This window comes from Tympanuchus pallidicinctus, unplaced genomic scaffold (assembly GCF_026119805.1).
Source record: "Tympanuchus pallidicinctus isolate F22 unplaced genomic scaffold, pur_lepc_1.0 scaffold18, whole genome shotgun sequence".
NCBI classification, from domain to species: Eukaryota; Metazoa; Chordata; class Aves; order Galliformes; family Phasianidae; genus Tympanuchus; species Tympanuchus pallidicinctus.
The window spans coordinates 12,287,554-12,309,352 of NW_026294699.1; the positions used below are offsets into that span (position 1 = coordinate 12,287,554).

General features: G+C 43.7%; 1 protein-coding gene across 7 annotated transcripts in view; it reads left to right on the plus strand.

Annotated features, from left to right (window-relative positions):
• Positions 1-21,799, plus strand: part of MAD1L1 (mitotic arrest deficient 1 like 1) — a 320,369-nt gene that overhangs the window by 163,539 nt on the left and 135,031 nt on the right. For 6 of the 7 annotated variants that reach the window (XM_052680322.1, XM_052680324.1, XM_052680323.1 and 3 more), the window contains 2 exons: positions 2,849-2,937; positions 11,126-11,216. In XM_052680322.1, the coding sequence (XP_052536282.1) occupies positions 2,849-2,937; positions 11,126-11,216 (180 nt within the window). Of the gene's footprint in view, positions 1-2,848; positions 2,938-11,125; positions 11,217-12,851; positions 12,906-21,799 lie in introns of those variants that run through there. The other variant, XM_052680328.1, reaches the window with a different exon arrangement.

Consider the following 21,799-nt stretch of genomic DNA (forward strand, 5'->3'; position numbering starts at 1 on the left):
TTGTACTGCCTGCACGCTGTTTATCTCCTCCTTCACTTCTGCTGCTTTTCTGCCTTCTTTATCTCTGCTTTCTGTCTCAGCTGCAGACATCAGACCAGGGATGCAGTGGCTGTGCGGTGCCAGGCTGGTGCCAGCGCTGCCCATGGGCTGCACAGCGTGTGCTGCTTCGTGTCAGGCAGGTGCAGCTGCACACAAGGAAGCCTCCATCAACATGTTCCTCATTCTTTGCTCTCTTTGCTGTTCTCTTCATCCTTATTCTGTGAGGATCTCTTCGCTTGTGCTGAGCTTCAGAAAAGCAGAATTGGATGCCATCAAGAACCTGCTTCGGCTTATCTCAACTAACTTTCTTTTTGCCCTGAAAGAGACATAAATAACAGTTTTAATATTCTCTGTGAGATTGGCAGGCAGGGACATTTTCCTTGCTCAAACCCCAACAACTGAAGGAAACAAGCAACAGGATGGTGTTTTTTGTTGTTTTTTTTTTTTTTTTTTTGAATGAAATATTTAATAACTGTTTTTTTTTTCCTTTCTTTCTTTTATTGTAAAAGACTAATGAGATTTTAACATCAATAATTCGTAATGGCACAAAGTTGTGCCTTGATGTGAACCTGAGACTCTCCAGCAGCTGCAATCAGCACCGTGCAGCACTGCCCCACTGGGGCTGGTTGGTACCACGATGCTCACGCTGTGCCCACCTCTCCCAGGGACATCAGATTTACAGCCCACTAGTTCTGGCGCATGAGAATTCGGAGGGCACAGAAATGGCTTTGAACACCATTACAGGCCCTGTGCCCTTCCTTCCTCGCTCTGACAAACCCAGCAGAATCTCATTGTGCCGCTACAGAAAGCGCCTGGCACGAATTTGTCACTGCTCTATCTCAAGCAAGATGTGCACTGATGATTTCACTGCAGCACTCACTTCAGCATGTGTGCATTCGCTCTCCCGTCTCCCTTTCCCATTTGCACTCCATTTTTCCTCTCTGTGCAGCAAACACAGGTGACCCCTTCTCACAGCAGCATCTCGTTGGCCCTTCCCCTCCACCCCCTTTCTGCCCGCAAGGCAGCAGTGATTTATCTGCTCGTGTTGGTGAGCAGGTGGCACTTGGACTCAAGGCTGAGCCTGCTTAGAATGTGATAAATAACATATTTACCAACCCCTCCGTCTTCAAATGCAGTCCGAAAGCAGCAGAAAACTCGAATAGCAGACACATCCAGCCTTCAGCAGATGTGGGAACCAAGAGATATGATGAGTTCTTCCCTAGAAGCAGGGTGGAATTGAAGGCTGCTCCTCATCCTGGTACCTTTTATTCACATTCCTGAACTATCTGGAGCGCTTGCTTTATCCTCAGCCATCTGTGATGGGCTGAGCTGGGAGAGATAAGCTCAGTAATCAGAAAATTGAAGGAAGCATTTCTGGCTGTGATAATCTTATCAGGCAGCTAATATACATTAACATTTGTACAGCTTGATGATGCAGGTGGGCCTTGCTTTATTTTTTTCTTTTTCTGGATGCCTTTTGACAGGGAAGGGAGAATGCAGGGATTTGGGGTGCCAGAGAGGAATTTAGCAAAAAACTCAGCTCTACCTGCTCCAGTGCTCCAATGCTATTCCCTTGGAAAGGGGAGGGAGAGTAATGCAGCCATCCCCTTTCTGCCCTTTCTTGCTAACAGTGCTGCCATGTTCTGTCTGCCTTTCCTGGCAAGTATGGAAGGGCAAAGAGGCAATATGTCAAGATTTCAGTTTTGCCTGACTAGTAGTTGTGAAACTGGGGAATTTCTATTAACTTGCTTCTGTTGCACAAAGTTCATCTTTCCAGTGTGATTTTTCTCTACCAATCCAATCAGTGCTGTTCAAGGGAATTATTTCTCTGATATTGAGCTGTCTGTGGTCATAAGTTCTGCATCGCTAATTAGGGCTGAATTGCTTATTGTTTTCCTTCTGTGTGGCAAAAATACAGTGTTTGTCCATAGATTTATGAGGGGAATTAGTTATCAGCAGCAAAAGACAGAGGACAAGGAGGTCCAAACTCTGAATGAGGAGATCTAAGCTGGGAGAAGGTGCTGGAATAGAAGCTGCATGTCCTCTAAATACTTCTTCTGCTTACAGTTTGTGATAAGTTGCTTTCTGAGAGGTCTAGAAACAGGTAATGTGGTTTAATCATCTGTGCCTTGTCTTGATAGCTGGGTTAGGGGTACAGTCAGAGAACCTGGGAATGATTGATTCTGAGTCAGAAGTTTTCATGTTTGTGAATTTTGAAGTATTTTCTTGGGAGTTCTTCCCAAACAAGTGCAAAGGCAGAAAGTACTCTTAACTGTTTCTTGGTTCCACCAGACCCACCTGAGCAGCTTGAGCTAGAAATGTATGTTGGAAAGTGCTGGAAATACTCCCCTGTGTTTTCTATTCAGTGAGTGTGTGTCAGCCTTGTCCTGGACGAGACAGCATAATCCTGTGGTTCATTTCTTTATGGGAGGAATTGATGCAAAATGAGGTTGAACTGTCAATACTTAATCTTGGGTGCCAGATAGCTCCTAATAGCGCACTAATAATTTTCTGCATCCAATTATGCATTAGGGATGGGTTGGGGAAATCTCTAAAAAAGAAACAGGAGCTCAGTGTAGAAAACTTTTGTGCCTCATCTGCTTCAGAGAAAATGTTGGGAAAAGGCAGAAGGGAACTTGGAGTGGAGAAGGATTAACTGAGGTTGTGGCATTCAATGCATGAGTTGTCAGTATCCTGGAAGGGGTCTGACCTGTGCAAGATGTAACTGTTCCTTCCTCCTTCCTTTGCTCTTCTCACATCTCCCTTTCCCCAGTAGCACTGAGGAACTCATTCCTTTTCTCTTTTGCAGCTGGAGGTGGAGATGAAGGTCCTGAAGTCTCGAGAGTGCACCGCAGAGCAGAGTACCTTCATCACCAAGGAGGAGGTTGACGCACTCAGGTGAGCAAAGCAAGGGGAAAGCTGGAAGGTTCAGCAGCTTTCAGTGGAACTAAGGAGAAGGAAAAGCCCAGGCTAGTTTCACTGTCTGCTGATGTTACTGCTGTCCTATGGTGGAGCACCAGATAAGAGACCTCATCGTGCTGCATTGCCATGCCATGTACGTAGGCACTCTTATTCAGGGAGCAGCGGAGTAACATTGATTAGAACATGTTTCCCTTGTATTTCAGAAGTGGCATTTCTTTTCCTGAGCACACTTTTTACTTTCCTGTCTGTTCTTATGGACGTAAGAAAGCCGTGAAGCATTAGCAGAAAGCCTCAGCCCCTGATTTTTCTTGCATTTACCTACTTTACAAGCTTTATTTTTTTAATCTTTTGAGAGTCTGCAGGCTCTTTTAGTGTATTTGGGGTTTCTTGCACTCATAAGACTGGCTTCATAAAACTGGCTCCTGCACTGCTATTCCCTTTATTGACTTCATTCCCTGTGGAAGGAGCACTGCTGTTTTTTTCTTATTTTGACCAAATCTGGACTGTAAACATAGGATCTGTTGGCATGTATGTAAGGAGGTTTAGAATTGAGCTTTTGTAATACTGATGTGCATGTAGCACTGGAGATAAAAGAGGGATGTTTCCCCTGGTGCATTGCTGCAGATGGCAGAGGGGTACCTGTTGTTATTCAGTGAAAGAGAAGTTACAAAACAGCATTTCAGCAGAGGATACACAAGCATTAACAAAAGCTACAGGGAAGCCAGACAACCTTTCCATGTATTTATTAAAGCATTTACAGCTTCCATTCCAAACCAGGTGACACAATAAATACTGAGCATAGAAAAGTTCATCTGTTTCTGAATGTTTAATAAAGTTCCTTTTATTTAAGCTGAGCAAATCAGATCTTGACAGGAGGAGTTTTTTATTCTCAGCTGATGTAAGATTTTGGCTGGAGTTTCACTTCTTAATTCTTTTATATTTTCAGCTCCATCACTATGAAGTGTTACTGCCTCTTAGGACTGAAAGTGGGTTTTTGCAGCAAGCAGAATCTTGCAGAAAGCAGAAATTACTGGCCTGCGTGTTATGACTTTGCTCTTGTGCCTTGCCTCTGGAGCTTGTTTTACGGCTTTGAAAGCCCAGTTCCGTAGCAGAGGGAAGGTATTGGAGAATAACACATGTTCAGCTAAGCTCTTCCAATACGTTTTAAGGCTATAAACCTAATCACAGGATCTCACTCCTGGAGTGTAGTTCCCTCAAGGTGGTGTAATAGTTCTGAAGACCCAAGGCATACATCTCCCTTTTTTAATTTCATCATTGCATGTGAGTTCTGGTAGAAGATAATATGCTGTAACTTTCCTTTTTCAACAGAGTAAACCTGTCTCCATCTACTTTTGCTTATTGTGGACGTTTATTTGACCCGAGCTCATTCAAGTTTTCCCTTTGAGGTGCAGCAGACCCTCTGAAACCTGATGTTTATACTGTTGCAGAAGTATTTCAGCACCTCTGCAGCAACATTAAACCCACGGTTCCTGATTAATTTTACGCCTCTCTATCAGTGAAGCCAGCATCCTGTTTGTGTCTTCTGGGAGCTGAAGGTTTTCAGAATGTTTCCAAAGCAGCTCCTCGGTCTCTCCCTCCCTGGGCTGGTATGGGCTGCAGCACCCTTTCATGGAGGAGACGTTCGGTCTCTTTGTTTCCCCCTCCAAGACTCATTACTCAGTGTTTATCTTCACTGAACAGCATTTTTTGCCATCTATTAATGGAGCAGCTTCAGGGACAGTGTGTGTAGGGGGGAGCAGCCGGATTGCCACGTGGTCTGGGACCGCTTCGTATTGCTGGAGGCTCTTGGCAGAGAGAATGGAGATGTCTGGCTTTGTTCTGAATTAAAATCTATTTCCCGAGCAGGCACAAGTGGAACTCACAATTACCCACTCGTTATGGTGTTGTGGTGTTAGAGTTTGCTCATGGGTAGCCCTCAAGCCCTCTTGGTCATGTTTTTCACTCTCTCCTTTTGTTTTAAAAGAATTTCTTTGATACTAATCTCATCTCTATCCTCCTTTCATGAAATTGTGTCAAAGCCTCCTCACAAAGTATGACAGAAAGACAAGCCTATTCCCAGTAAAGCCATTAATGATGTGAAGCTATTTTCCAGTTCTGAGCTGTACACTGAAGGCTGTTTAATCAAAGCAGCTGAGCTTCTGGACTGGTTTCGCAGTGATATTTTGTCTTGCCTTTCCCAATTCAGTGCCGTGTGCTCCTGGGGTTATGGGTGCACAGGGACCACAGTCCCTGGATCTAATTCTGTGCTGTTTTTTGCTTTTGCTTTTTCCTGAATTGCGTTCAGTCGTTACAGTAGACGAGCTGATTTAAATTCTCCTCCCCGGCCCTGATGCTAGTCATTTAGCTACAAAGCTGTGCTAAAAAGCAGGCATTTGTTTGTTTTTAATCACTCTTTTCACTGCTCAGCTCTTGGTTTCTAACAGTAAATGACTGAAAAAATGTTCTCTTTTAGCTGGAGCAGTCTTTGCTCACAAGCTGTTAAGCCAGTGCTTGCTCTTTTTTCCATGTTTTGGCTACCATTACAGCTTCACTCTTTTCAGACTCTCAGACGCCCCATCCAGCAGCACACATGTTTCTCTGCACTGTAGGGCCAACTCTGAATAAAACCTTTTTGCTTATGGTCCTAGACTTGAGCAGTCAAAGGATGTGGTTCAGCCTTTTTTTGTGTTTTCTGGCATTTTCTGTGCACTGGACATGAAGTGGGCCAAGCTTGCTCTTCACAGAAGAGTCTCCTTGTCAAAGCAGCGCATGATAACTCACTGTCTTCCCCCCATGCTTGGGGTCAGGAATAATTCTCCATGATCCATGGCAGAGCCCTTCATGTGACGTGGCTGGATGAGTCCCCTCTGACCAACTGGGTGGCTGTGGTGGAAGAACAGAAACGCTTCAGAGGAGAAGAGAGATCACTATGCATAGGAATTGGGTCTGCTGTGCCACGGGGCCACAAGTGTTTACTCAGTTTTATGTAGCTGCTAGTTGGAGCTGGCAACATGAGCTCCACTGCTCCTCTTTTCATCTACAGACTGTTGCCAGAAATTAGTTCTGGCAGAAAATGGGGAAGAAGAGCACAAACTTTGCAAATTGGTTCGTGGGGAAAGAAATCCCATAGCTTATGACAGAGCTATTTCCATTTCTGTAGTTTACTGTGTTCTTTGAAAGCTCATTAACCTACAGTACAGTGTGTCTGCTCTTCTGGACTGGACCCAGCCACTTCAGTTAGCTGCTGTCATGAAGGAGAGTGAAAAATAGAGGAAAACCATGAGAAGCCAGCAAGAGGAGTCTGCAGAGCAGGGCTGTGAGCTTCAGGCGTTTCCATATCCACCCTGCGGTTAGGAGCTAACTTCTGAAAACAAAAGGAGAGGCATAAAGGGAAAAAAAATCCATATTAATTCTTTGAATCTGTATTCACCTCTTGTGAGTGAATGAGAGCTTTTAAAAATATACTTTTGTCTCATTTTTTTCTTTAGTATGGAAAGTAAATTTTCAGCAAGAGGCTTGAAAGACTTCATCAGTTTTTCCTCCTCCTCTGGAGAACAAAGTGCTCTTTCGTCAGACCTTTTATAACTTTAAATGTGAAACTCTCTCCCAGCATCATTGTTTCTGAAGAGACCATAAAAGCCAGTGCTAATGCTGTCATTCTTCACGCTTCTCGCTGCTCCCTCTGAAATTCCATTTGTTTATATTCTGCAGATCTTACGAAAGGAAAAAGTGGTCAAATTGTTGAGTTCGTGTACTGCGGGGTATAGCAAAGCACAGAGCATTTAGGCATTAACACCTTTTAGGGAGAAGATGATAGCTGTGCGGGAACTGATATTTCAGAACCTATAAATAAAAGAAACCTATTCAAAAAAAAACCCCACAACTTCACCGAAGACTTAAGCAGCAACAGCTGAAGGACCTTCTCAGCTGGAACAAATCTGAACTTTTTCACTCTGCTGTCAAACTACAGCCCCAGTAAATCCTAAATGTTTTCTGTGGATATAGTGACTGGGTAGAGTTACAGTAATTCAAAAGAAATTCATGTTCTTGCCAATGCCTATTAGTCACACTTGCTGGAATTCTGTCTGCTCTGCTCCTAACACCATCTCAATGCCATCTGGATCCCTTAATAGCGCCTTCCCAACACATACATTTTCTGCTCCATTCAGTAGTTTCTTGTTCAGCGATAGCACTTCCACATGGCCGTGTCCTCTTCACAGATGGGGCCTCTGTGAGATATGTCCTCTTTGGTGATACCCATGCTACTCTGCAGGCAATCGTGTACCACATCTCTGAACATTAGAAACAAATAAAGATGATGGAGGAGTGACAGTGGTGAGTAGTCAGTGGTCAGCATCTGGACGGAATGGGATGTTTGGGAGCGAGTGGATGCTGTTGAGAAATTCTAAAGCTTACCTTCTTTTTCTTTCTATTTATTTTTTGCTTCTTCCCAAATTGAACAGCATGGCCTTTCTCTGCAGCAGGTATTGCTCACCACCTGAGCGCACTGCAGGCAGACTGAACACACAGAATGTGATGTCACCTGATTCTCTCACAAGTGTCGTTTCAGTAGACCTGAAGCTACAGTGTTTTTTGTGTTCAGTCTTCTAATTTGAGACAGTAAAATGTGCAGTGGAGGCAATGTAAAGCACAATTTAGGGGAAGGAAGAAAATCTACAAGTCTGCGCAAATGCCAACTTTATCAGTAGTCTTGCACTAAATATCTTGCAAAAGGCTGAGGAGATGGCTGCCTTTGGAACCTTTGCTTCTAGGTTATCTGCATTTCATGCAGGAAAAGTCTTCCGGAAATACGACGAGATCTTTCTCACAATTTAGATATTTTCAAGAGAATAAGTTGGTAAATTTTACAAATATTGATCTGGATGATTTTCCCTGTATCCCTAAAGTCGAGAGTGGTGTCAGTATTTGGGAAATACATTTCTTCCTCCCTCGTGCCACAAGGCTGCTTTTAGAATGAGCGCCAGCATTCATTCTTGGGCAGACATGAAGTTGATAGATGGTTTTGCTGTACCCCAGTGTTTCTCTACTCCACGCTGTGTTCTTTTCACATGAATGTATCTTGGATTGTTCTGCCCACATGAAAGTAACTCCCAGGTGTAACAAGTGGAGGCATGCAAATTGGTGATAAAATGGGATCACTGATCTTCCTGCAGACGTCCCTGGACAGAGAGCATGCAAAGAGCATGCAGACTAAGGCTGCCTGCACTGATGCTGGAGCATCCAGAAGCAGTGTGTGGTTGGCCCTGTACCTGAATTCACTTAAAAGAAAAACTCTGGTGCCAAGCATGTAAATATTTTTCAATATTTAACTGCTGTATCTTAACCACCAGCTGCAAATGCTTCGCTGTGTTTATGTATAGATAGGATTTCCCTTGCTTCTATCTCTTTGCCATTGGGGAGCATTCCCCAGGGCTTGTAAAGCAAAGCTAGAACAGCACAAACTGTTTCCTAACAGCTCTTAATGCTTTTCCCACTGCAGATCCAGGACACTTAACAGTGTTAAAAATAGGTTAGAAGAGGGCTAAGTTGTGAAAGCACTGGTGAGTCCTGAAAACCTCCCTGGCACAAAGAGGTTCCAGAAGTGTTCCCAACCCTCCCAGAGCTTCAGCTCTGCAGATGAGCGGGCTGAGCTGCGTCCTGCTGCGCTGTGAGGCAGCCTGATGCCCATCTGGGCAGATACAAAGGGCAGGAAGGAATGAACCCATCTTAAAATTGCAGGGGAAATATTTAGAAATGTAACTGCTCGAAGCCTTCCCTTGTCACACCTTGCTTGTCCCTCAGGTCCTTCGCAAATGTTTTCTGGTGATGGCTGTGAATGGTTTTTAGATAAGGGCCTGAGCTCTGTGCAGAGTGATGTGCAGGCAGACAGCAGCAGCACCACAGCTTGTCTGGGGGCTGGATGGGGAAAATTTGTTCTAAATAAAAAGTCAGCCTGTGCAATATGGAGAAGGCACTGATGGGAGTCCTGTGCCTGCCTCTGACCTTTCAGGAGCTGCTTTGCTGTTCCTCACAGAAGAGTGTTCTCGCGCTCTGCTCAGCAATCCATTCAGATGCACACCATTAACAGCATTCATTCCATTTTCCAAATTTCCATTTTTACCGACCTTTTCAGTCTCCCACTTCTTCAGCATCCTCCATCCCTGCGAGCTGAGCAGGATCTCTTCTGGAAATTAGTGATGATCTTTTTGAACGGCCTCGACAATGCTAAATGCTGTTCATCTGCGTGTTAGAAGCGTCCAAGAGAGAAAACGATGATCCTTTATAATATCTGAAAATTACCAGCAGGGGTCAGGCTTACAAATAATTTAAGCAATTGAAGCTGCATTTTCATAAGGGAGACATTTCTGTGCTGAACGTGTAGATCAGCTGGCTTCTGAGGAAGGGTTTGTAGCGTTTCCCTCTCCTGCCCTGTTTCTAGGAGAGATGATTCCTCACTTGTACCTGAAATTTCTGTTGCATAACTTGTGGGTGATGGCAGATGGACATATTGTGTATTGTCACGGTGCAAAGATTGTCAGCTTAATTTAGATAATTTAAAAGTGCATGTTATCAAGCAAGATAATTAATTTTAAAAAATTATTCTGGAAAAACATTCTCTGAAAATTGGACTCAGGGATCAATGTTAATATGTATTAAATGCACGTTTAATCACAGGAAGTTGAAATGAGGCAGCTGGATTCTCAGAGTGTTGAAGTTCGTGTACTCTGTACTGAAATGCAAACAAAAATGTTATATTGAACGTTTTATAATAATTTCTCCTGCATAACAAGTTTAATAGAGCTTTCTGAAGAACTGAACAACCATTTGGCTAAAGCTGATCTTGTTGATACAACATATTTGACCTTTCAGAAAGCTTTGAGCCAAAGGTCTCAAAGAAACTTGAATGGAATAAGAAAGAAGGTTTTTTGTTGGATTAATAAGAATTAAGCCCCGCAGAGGCTGGCTGCCCCACTGTGCTGTCTGCACTGGTGGCCATTTCTGGATTCCTCTGCACGTGTGGCAAAGCTGCTGGGGCACCTTGTCAGAAGGCTCTCCTAACTTCTAATGTAATGTCTCTAGGATTTTCTGGGTCAGAGATAATATCTTTATAATTTGTAAAGCTTGATAAATTTTTCTTCCGTTAATTCGTGTCACACAAAGTTAAAGGATGGAAGCTCAAAGAACAAATGTTCATTGGGTTTTCCATGAGGTCCTAAAATGCTTTGTGTTGGGAGTTTTCCAGCACAAAGAAGTTTGTGAGTAGCGAGGAGATGGTTTGAGGTAACATGAAATGATGCCACTGATCAGGCTGCTGTAGTTCAGAAAGATCTCGTACTACTCAAAGAGGGACACAAAGTTGAATGTCAATAAATGTAAAACCCATGCAAGTAAGAAAAAACACCTTTACTTTTTCTTGTACAATATTTGTACTATATATAACTAGGAGTTAGAAGTTGGGAAGAAAACAGCCTCACTACTGAATACATCAGAGTGCTGTTTGTAGATCTAGCTCTTCTCATAGCAAGAAGTCTGTATAAAACTGAGGAACAAAAAGGGTGGGCAATGACAGTGGGCAGAACTATGGAAAGCCTTTAATGTGGGGAAAGAGTGAAGTGAGATTCTTCAGGAAGTGATGGGGGAGATCTGTAAAGTGGTTCAGAGAGGGGAGGACGGGACAATTATTCACAACTTCTCATAGCAGAACTAACAGGCGCTCAGTGAAATAATCACATGTGAAGTATAAAACAAAATGAACTAATTTTTCATACAGCACATAATTAAATTTTGGAACTTACTGCCAAGGAGCGTTGCAAAGGCCAAAAGTATAAATCAGATCAAAAAGAGATCTGACACACGCGTGGAGGTTTCAGCTGTTGGTGGTTATTGAACATGATCATCTTGACTCATTCTCTGGTTCAGGAAGTAGCTAGGTTGAATTTGCTTTATGTTCAAGTTGTGTGTTTTGACAAAATATTGCTGGAATTTAATTTTAATCATGCAAACTTGGATTTTTTAGTTGTAAGTTTGGACCGTCTCAGTAGTGTAGCTTTGTGATACTGAATACAGGAATCATCTGCCACTGTACGTGATTTCATTTTGTAACCACTATTTGTGGAGGGACTGGGCAAGGACACATGTTTACTGTCTTTCCTTTCCCCTCCAGGCTGAAGATTGAGGAGCTGGAAGCTGAACGCAGCAAATTGGAAGAGCAGAACAGATCTCTGGAAATGAAACTGGAGAAGCTAACTATGCAGGTAGTAAAATTGGAAGTTCAGTTTGGCTGGAGAGGATGCCACCTTCCATTCACTGTAGCTGTTCTAACAACTGTGCCAGATTAAACCGTGCAGCATGCAAAGTTTATTTCCCTCAGTTTGTGCACTGTGTTTTTAGGAAGACTGTGCAAACTGCACCAATGTATCTGTGTGTCTTGGAATCCTGTTGGTGTTGGGTCTGGTCACACAGGAGCAGTTGTCTTTTTGACTGTATTTGTCTAGAACCTCTTCTTTTTCTTCACGAAAGCCTTACATGCTGCTCCATGTTAAACACCACCATTGCTTTAAGTCATCAGTTTCCAACTTCATTTGGTGCCAAGCAGCAGCTTATACACAGGGCTAAATAGTAGGGAGTCGTGCAAATTGGAGATCCGTGTGTTTTGGAGACTCCACTGCTGTTCCCAGGGATGGAAATGGAAACCACCAGTTTGTGACCTCATTAGGTATCAGTTTTTCAAACCCATAAGCATGAGTGCTGTTGAAAGGATGAGATAACAATATCACCGGAGCACAGATAGTGAAAAGCAGAGGTATGGAGTCTGAAGGATGAAAAGAAGTGTTTGTTTTGCTGTGCTACTGTGGATGTTCTACCTTTTGATGAAGTAGGTGCTGTTCTGTATGGCAGAAGGTGTTCAGTTTTTCATTCTGGCAAGGTCAGTGAAGTCTCACCTTCCCCGAAGGGAGGGCAAGGGAGCCTGCAGCAGTCGAGTGACTGTCTGTCCAGACTGCTCTCATTCTGGTAACAGCTTTCCTCTGCAGAGAAAGGGGAATGGAAGTTGCTTCCAGCTTTTATAGCATTTTCTGTCAAAGGGTGCTGGAAAGAACAAGAACCTGAGCATGTTTGTTTAATCAAAGCCCATCCTGCTATAAACAGTGTTACCTCTCCCTGCTGCTCTCTCTGATATGTTGAACAACTCAGCACTGTAGCATTTCATTCTCTTAATTTTTCTTTCTTTCTCTCTTTTTTTCCCCTATTTTTGTGTAAATTCGTTCATGATTTTAAAATTACTCACATTGCAGACAGATCATTGATTTTATCTTGACACCCATTAGAGGCAAATCAAATTTTTTTTTATTACTAATTTTTAGAGACAGGGGAAGTGACAGCTTTGATAAAGCAGGGAACTAAGAGCTGCTGAGCATCTCTACTGAGCCATGTTTAGTGTGAAACCTGTCACTTGGTTCTCCTTTAATTGGGTTTCAGTCATCGGGAGATGAAAGCTTTGGGCTGGTGTTTGGATGCTCAGGTCTCCAAAATACACAGCATCAGCTTTGGTTTTGGTGTAGGTTACAATGCACTCAAGTCACATTTAATCTACCACTGCTGTCTTACAATAGCTGTTGGCTTTCTGGGGAGGCCTGACCAGAGGAATTCCCCCTTTTCTTCTCCATGTCAGGAGATGTTCTGCTTTATTTGTTGAAGCTGCTTTTAAGATACTGTAGGGGAACCGTTAGCAAACAGCTTGAAGTGGTGATTGAGCACCTGGGGAGGGGTGTTGCTGGCAAGGGAACATGAGTCAATTGTTTGCAGCTGTGCTCTCCAGGTGGCCAGAAGGGCTGCAGCCCCCCTGGGCTCATAAAAGGGCCAGCCACAGGAGGGGAACATCACTTGGACCTCTGCTGTTTTTGGGAAAGGGTGCTGTGTAGCTGGAGGGACCCTTCCCCGGTTGGGTGAGTTTGATTCTTCTTCTTGCACGTGGTTATTAATCTTTCTACTAATGCTTTGTTTGGTGTCACCGAGTACTTCTGCTGGAAGCGCTTCTGCTTCTTTGTGAGTAGAATGGATGCCAAAGCAATCAAGTTTTTAAGGCTTACTTTCAAAGTGGTAAGATGGGAAGCCTTCGCTGTAGTTTTGCTAATTGCCTGCTTTCGGGTCGTTAGTGGAGATCAGCATCAGCTACTGTTTCAATAGCGGGGCTTTTATGGTATAAGAATGAAGTGATTGTGGTTAGAGACTGAGAACAAGATGCTCCTCTTTTCCTTGGCTTCCCACTTGTATCTGAGAGGTGGTTGCCAAAAGCAGCAGCTTCAGAGGAGTAGAGAAGAGAACAAGAATATGTAAACCAAATGCTCAAGTGTCGGCATTGATCAGTAGGTGCCTATCTGAATGGTAAAGATCTCAGAACTCCTCAGAGGAGAAAGCATCAGGGTTCCCATTTTACTTTTTTCAGTTACTTGGAGTATTAACTATTTTAGTAAGCCAAGCTTAGAGTGACCCCCGGGTCTTTTTTGGGAAGCTGTGCTCAATCCTTTCTTCTATCACTGCTGAGAAAATACGTTGAAAATATTATCGTATGCTCAGATAAGGTCACTGAGATTTTCTAAGTTTGATATGTTATTTATTCTCTTCTCTGTAAGAAGTGTAATGGAAATGCTAAGTCATGGCCTGAACTGCTGATTGGACACCTGGTGGGAAGGCAGGGCCAGCCCAGGGGGCTCAATCATGTGCAATGCAATGCAGCTGTGTGACCAGAAGGGTGGAGCCAGGATCCAGCCCTCATGTGAAGGTTTGCAGTGGAGGTGAGGGCATCTCACTGGAGATCCCTGCCTACCTGAGACCTTCTGAAGGTAAAAAAAGCAGCTTCTTCCCTTGACTTCTGTGCCTATGGCTGTTGCATTTGAGCAAGGCCTCACTTGCTGCAGCATGGAACCTTGCTGCTGTGCTCTCACTGCTGTGCTTTCCATTGCATTACACCACCAAACTAAATAAAGGCGTAAGAGTTGGGATTGACATTAAACAAAGCAGAAAGAAGATGATACCTGACAAATCTTTATCTGTAGTTCCTCCAACTTTTTGGAACTGTATCTACTGAATGAAAGATGCATGAGAGGGATGTATTGAGGTTGTGAATTTGTAAGAGATGGGATTTAGAACCAGGGCTTTGACTGTGTTAGGCTGGACTGAAGTCTGTCTGAGCTCACAAAGCCACGTGCGCTGAATGGAATCTGAGGGTATGCCTCATGTTTTTCTAGACAGAAACATCAGGGCTTGACTCTATTGATGTGTGGGGATGACAGACGGCTGCAGAAATATTTGCTGCCTCGTTACATCCCCCTGTGTCTCAGGACAAAAGCCTGTGACTTTTGCTCATCTCCACTATGGCTGCTGGTAGCTGTAGGCTGTTCTGTGACCTGTGGGGCTGGACACACCATCCAGAGGGCAATGGAAATGCACTTCTGCATTAGATAGGTGCATGATTCATACTTCTGGAGCTCAGTATTAGCAAATAAAGAAACCAGGCTACTGATAGCTGTCTGCAGCTGTGTATATAGCATCTGACATCTCTATATTCTTTGCTTGTGTGGGGACAACTTGAATTATGGCTGAAGGCACTCTCCACCCCCACACATCCCCTGTTCTGAAACCCTTGGCTCTTGACACTGGGCTGCAGGCTGCATTGATTTTCCTTCACTGGTGTAAAGACTTGAGCATGGATATTACTCACTGCTCAGGTCTTTACTGCTAATGAAAACCTCAGATTACAAAAGCATGAGAAAGGTTGGGACTGTAGGGGAATGACTCCCTGCTGAGGTGCCTCCCCAGTCACCCAGGATGTTATCTGAACACAAACATCTGAACGGTTGCTCAGCAGAAGGGTTCAAACAACATGTGAAAAGAGCAGGTTTAACTCAATTTTATCTCCTCTCCCCCGCTGTCTTGCTTTTGATGAAGCAAAATAGGCTGAGTCTTTAATCCAGGAAAGCAGACCTGCTTGAACTGCTTGGCCCACGGTGGGCAGGTTTGCTGAGATCTTAAGTGAGAAGTTTGGTTTGTTAGTTGAGGGAAACGATCTGGATGGTCTTCCCACGTGGCTGGTGGAAACGTGCAACTTGGCCAGGAACAAAAGAGACAGATCAAATCAGTGCTTTTCGAATGAAGTGGGAGGAAAGACTTGTGAAGAGCGTTCAATTAGCATTTCTGACTGCTCGGAGCCTCGTGTTTAAGGGCAACCCAGCGGATGTGAAGTGTTCCTTATGCAAATACTACTCTCCTGCTTTTCCTGCTCTCCTCTATTCTTCGAGCTGAAGGAGAAGAGATTCTTCAAGTTTGACTGCTTTAAGGAAGATTGATTAAAATCAGCTGCAGTTTGACTTAATTGGAACCATATGCTTGGTATGGGAGCAGGACTAGTTAGATGTCCTTGTAATTAGTTCACAGCTGGTTGGTGGAAAAATGAAACTCCAGTTGGAGTCTGATAAGTGGATCTGTATAAATTAAAACAAAAAACAAGGAGTTTTTTTTTCACACTGGGATGTATTTGGGCCTAAAAATTTTCTTTAGTCTGGTAACCAAGCTAGCAGCCTCCTCCCTTTTTGTGTATGGAGTCTTTTTTTTCTAGTTTCTAAGAGGCATCACCTATGGATGCTGAAAGTGAAAGAAATCTGAACAGTCACTGGAAGAGGGTGCTGGAGGCTTCATGAGACTCTAGGAGGGTGTTCTGATTGTGTGAAAGGCTCATGGTTTGGTATGGGCTCTGCACTGATTAACTTTGAAAGCAATGCCTATACTCATGGTAATTGGTGTCTTTAGCCTTTCTGCTGGTCAGTACTGTAATATCAGAAGTTACGAAGTTCAATGTTATTAAAACATATTGGAGTAATTTAATACCTTAAAGTTACCTTAAAGTGCTTTGAGAGGAGTTGACTAGCTAGTTATGAGTAGGAGTTTGTCTGAAAACTGCCCTACACAACAGGAGGGGAACATGGTTTTTACATGGCGTTTGTTAATACAAAAGAGGAACAGAAGAGAAATGCTTTTGTATGACACACAGCAGTGTAATTTTAGGCTGCTTTATTTAACCTGGGCACTGCAGCACTGTATAAGCTAGCCAGACTGCTGTGCTGGCTCTGCTAGCTGGGCTCGCCTCAATCCTTATGTGCTGGGAGTTTGGCACACAGAGCAGCTTTGGGTGCAGTGTCAGGATGGGTTTGGGTGGTCTGCTCTGCGACCTAAAGCTCTCCAAAGCCAGTCTCAGCTAAAGCTGCTTACAGGAATGAGGTCTCTAGGGCTGGCCCTACTTCAGTCTATATTGTATGAGAATGCATATCAGAAAAGTTGTCCCTTGTCAGAAGCTGCTGTTTAGACTAAATTTCGCTGCTGGAATAGAAGAGACTAAATTGTCCATTAGTGTCCACAAAGGAGTTGCCAAGAAAAACATATTTCACAAGAGGTACTTTGGGAGTATTTTTTTTCATGCTAATGTGACTTTATTAATTCCTTTGCTATTGTTATTGACCATTTTAAGATTTAAGATCTTAATCTGGTTAAATTAAATCTTAGTTTCTTCCAGGCTTTGAATTGATTATTTTTGCACAAATTCAAGAATAAACCACTTCTCCGCTTCAGTGCTGTTTGTGTTTGTAGCTATAATGGCTTAAAGATAAGAAATAAGTGAGTTTTGCAGGCAGACTTTTTTTAGTAAGAGAATCAGGTATGGTTGTTAAAATTGTTGGAAGGAGACAGGGGTGAGTGTCTGCAGAATCTGTTCTGTTGGTCTGCTTAAGGCCATTTAGTGTCTGCAGAATCTGCCTGAGCTAGCATGGACCTGTTGTGCTGGTACCCCCAGGCCAGTGGCTGTGAGCAGGGGATGCTGTGCAGGCAGAGTGAGTGGCTGCTCTCTGCTGCATTAATCTTTCCTCCAGGAGTCAAATGTCCATGGATAATGAAGGTGCTGGGGAATCCAGAGTGATCTCATGGTCCTGTTTTAAGGGAACAGCGAAACAGTGCTGGGAGCTGTGCTCTGAGCAGGTTCCTCAGGGTGATCTCCTACGAACAGAGAGCATTTCTCCTCTTTAAGCATTAATGGCTAATTTAATAGTTAGGAATTTGGCAGTCTGGCAGTAACTGGCTTGGAGTTAAGAGCCCAAGGCAAAGTTGAGGTCATTTAGCAGTCTAACTGTTCATTATGTGACCAGTGAAGAATGATGAATGAATCATTTATACTGTTATAAAACTTCAAGGCACACAGTCTCTCAAGGTTTCCTAATTGACCTCTCAAATGCTTGTGGAACTTCTTGGGTTATCTTGGTGCTTTCTGTTTTAGCCTCTGAGGCAGAGCTTGTCTGCATCGAAAACCTCAGATGGTCAAGCTCAGCACCACTGCTGCAGCTCTTCCTTCAAATATTGCTTTTGGCAAGGCACGGGAACAGATCTGTGTGAGCTTCAGCAGGATTTAATGATCAAATACCTGAGGACATACAGTGGGAGGAAGGCCAGCTAAGCTGAGCAGGAGGTGCAGGTTCAGGTCTGCGATCCATCGTGGTGTAAGTTCTGTCCTGCTCAGCCAGAACACTGAGTTTTGTGGGACTGCCTGGAAGTGGCTGGGGGTGCTGAGCAGGCTGTGAAATTGCTGCTGGATTTTTATCAGCACTAACCTCATCTCTTACAGTTTATCTTCTGAACTTGACAGACTGCACCAAGGCCTTACTGATGTGAGAGGGCGTGCATCTGCCTGGAGTGCATTGACAGGCTGCTCTGGGATCAGTGCAGCTTTGCTCAAAGCACCGGCAGGAAAAACACCTGTGGTAAACATTGTTGCCTTGGTTGGTGCTAGTTTTTGACCCAGCAGCACAGGAATTTACATTCATAATTCTTTGCCTCATAGCAAATAGATTTTCAGGCATTTGCAGCTACCTTTACACTGTCAGGAGTCTCCCTGTGACTTAAATGTCCCACTGTCTACTGTAAGCTTACAGCTTGGACATCATGAGTATCCAGTTGTGACAAATCAGAGGTCTGGGATGCCTGCGTGGAACACTGGAAGCATTTGGGAATATGCACAGAGCCAGGTGGCTGAATGCAGCCCAGACTGAGAACATCTGGTACCACGGGTAGCAAGAGAAACAGCGTGGTGAGGAACTGATGTGCCAGTGGTCAGAAGAGCAGCACTGCAATGCCACAGAGTGTGTAGTGCTGGCTAGTGGATGCACAAATCTCTTTGCTGTACCATCACTGTATTTGTTGCTTGAGCATGTTAGGCTAAGCTGTGGTTGATCTGCTTGACTCTGTGGACTGCTGGATGTCTGTGCTGAAGTGCTGCCCAAATAGATCCTAGGAAAAGAGCAATCCCTACAGAGTTCCTGCAGTTCGTGCTGCTGTATGGGAGAAAACATCTTGGATCTTGTGTGTGTGGATAGGCTGTGGGAGGTCATCGTGTGAAACAGTAGGAGTGCAACACCAGTTATGCTCCAAGCCTTGGGTTCTGCATGGCACTGAATTAGCTGAGGCTATGCAAATATTTGTGAGTGCTAATTCTGGATTCATTGTAGTTATTAGAATTAATAGGAATTAGAAGTGTTCCTAGGGATCAGAGAAGCATAAGCATGTCAGCAAGTTGCAGTAGTTCAAGGAGGAGCTGTTTGTTGGCCTCAGAGGCCTTGATAAATGTGATGTGTAGAGTGGATGTCTAATCAAACAAGGATGTGAACAGTACAGACTTGCTAATGTCTGTTAGCATTGGGAACCAGGAGTGCACAGGTTCATGGTTGTGCAGGGAAATTTTACCAACATACCCTTTAAAATGTTTTTCAGTGATTCTCACATTGAATATTAAACAACAGGAACTCTGAATTTTTCTGCCAGAGCTAACACCATATTGTTTATTTCATGCAGCACCTTTCCTGAAGTTCTGCAGAAACTGATTAACATTTGCATAATACATTTAACACAAAAATCTATAATAAATTCATTAATGTACTGCTTCTACACTGTCCCTGAAAATACCAGCAGTTGTGTGGTATTGCATGGCTCATTAGGTGAGCAGAGGGGAGGTAGAGCAAGCACTGGACTTCTTGAACAGCTCTGAAATGGGGAAAGGCCCCTGCACTGAGCATTGCTACCTGAGCAGCAGCACAGGGAGAGAGCTGGGGAAAGGAAAGTGGCCTTCTGGAAAAGGCTGCTGCACCACTGTTTGTGCAACGCAAGCTCTGCAAGAGAGCATCCGTGTTAGAATGGAATAACTGGAGATGAGCACAGGTGCAGATGAGGATGCTGCCATAGCAAGGAGGAGGTTGCTGCTGGATTGCATGGGTTGTGCAGGAGGCAAATGCTGGGGTGCTGTGTCTTGCTGCAGGAGGAGAAATCTGGTTTGAAATGAGCCTTGTATTCTGAGCTGTTACTGCAGGACAAGCTGAGGCTTTCAAACTTGTATTAAGCTTGGTGATGTGATGGGGGTCAGTAAAGCAATAATTCTGGGGTTGATCTGTGTGTACAGCTGTCATGGATGGAAAGCATGATGATAGACACTGCTATGTTAGTGTTGTACAGCAAGAAGAGTAAGAGTGATATCAGCCACAAATAAAGGTGCAGGTATATTTTTATTTATAAAATGCTTCCTCAAGAGCACACAATGATAGATGATAAAATGTTAGTAGCAGCAATTACACATGACTCTTCAGCAGAAAACAGCATTGCACTGGTTCCCCAAAATCAGGATGTGATGGAAAACCCAGACTGGGTAGACAGACACAGCTGTTTTAAACAGACTTCATATTCTTGGCTCCTCCAATCTTACTTATCATGCAGCAAAGAAAAAGCAAAGTTTCTGGAAACAAGAGTGACTGTCCCTTTATGTTTCTACTTTTACTGTGTAATCATTTGGTGGCACAAATTAGATTTCAGTTGTTCTTCATTTTCAATAGCTCTTCTGCTGCTTTGAATTCTGCTGTGATGTCACAGAAACAAAACAATGTCATTTTGAACCAGATAGGGAAAATAATGCATGGGAAGGTTTGTTTACTGAAGCTTTGTGCTTGTCCTTGGATTTCTATGACTAAACACCATATTCTTAAGTTAAAGCTCTCTCTGTATTTGGTTTTCAGCTTTTCATTACTTATCATTTCAGCCTTTGTTTGATGACCCAATTACTTCCGAATTTGTGATGAAAACAAAACAATAGGTTACATTTTCATGCTGTCCTTGCTTTTGCCACTTCTGTTGCAGTCTGGCATTTTGCCACTGGTCTGTGCAAAGTCCAAGTTTTCAGTGATATTGTTCAACAGTTTCCTTCATCTGATAAGGAGACCCTGGTTCCAGCATGGGATTTTTTTTCCTCTGCTATTTGGTATGCAGAAAACTCAACGCTGTCTCCAAGAGACAGAGGCCAGGATGTCTTACCTAGATTATAGAAAAGAAATGAAGTCAGAGTTCAGCCAATTTTTTTTTTTTTGCAGGGGGAGAAGAAAATCTGCCTGCTTCCTGCCACAATGAAGAGTGGGAAGCAGTAGTAATGATGTTAAGATAAACAAGAGAAAATGGGGAGGTGCTTTGTGATGGGAAAGAGTGTGATCTGGAGATGTGTTCTCCTTGTGTGGTCTCTGCCAGGGGGATTTGGGATGTGAGATGATGATATCTTAGATATCCCACAACCCTTTCCTTTGAGCAGGATGACCTACTGCCTGTCCAGAGCCTGGAGGCAGAGAACTGCATGAAGAAAGGAGTTTTCCCCTAAAGAATTGTATCAGATAGTAGAAGGGAAATTTGACAACAGCCCACAAAGGAGCGATGCTGGCCATAAAGCCCTGTTGTGCTGGATACCAATGGGACGATTCCCAGGTGATCTGTCACATTTCTGTTTACCCAGGCATGGAGGTTGGCACACCAGGAAGGCTGCTGCTTCCCCTGGTCAATGCTTAAGCTTCAGATACTTTAAATAATACAGAAGCTGTGCCTGTTCTTTGCATTTTTGGCTGGGCATTCAAAATGAAATAAATTCCTTGAAATGTAGTGTGCATGTTGAACACAAGAGAAGATGTCTGGTTGAGGTTGTGACCTTTTGGAACAAAGGCACTGCTTTTGAAAAAGGATTTAGTTGTGATTCTGGCTCTGGTAAGATGAAAAACTTGAAAAATCAGCAATGTGAAGGCTGCTCAGCAAGGGTAGTCTGCACAGAGATCCTCTCGTATATTTTTGGTCTTTGTCCACTGGATATATTCTTTCTTTCTGTGTGATGCTACCAGACTTGCAATCAGTAGTAATTACAGAAATTTTCTCATCCTTATGAGGAAGGGGATGTGAAGAGCTTTTGGCAGGGCGGTCTCAGTGAGGGAGCTCAGCTGTGGAACCACTTTCCCTCTAGATCCAGCACAGCTAAAGTTTCTGGCCTCATGGTGATTTCCTGAGGAGTCAGGGATCACTTATAGGTTGGTATGATTGAGAGAACTGTGAGTGGATCGGTGGATTTAATTATATATAGGTATATGTATTTGCATACGTGTATTAGAATGCAGTCGGAGAGAATAAAGATGGTTAAACAGATAGGAAGGGAATTGCTCAGGATGAGAAAAGGCGTAGGGTGCAGGCTGGGGTGCTTCCTGGGCCTGCTGCAGCCGTGGCAATCGTCAGACTCTTCCACAAGGCTCACAGAAGTTCAGGTGGGGGGGTGACAATATCCCTTTCATTGTGGTCCTTTTCAGATGGATGGTGGGAAGGAGCAGGGGTTGTATAACATGGAGAACAGTTTCCCTGCTGTGTAGTGGCACGTGGAGACTGATTTCTAGGGCCAAGTAGTTTGAGCATTGAAAGTGCAATGTCTTCTGGTTTAGTTGCTTTCCCAGAATCTCCGATG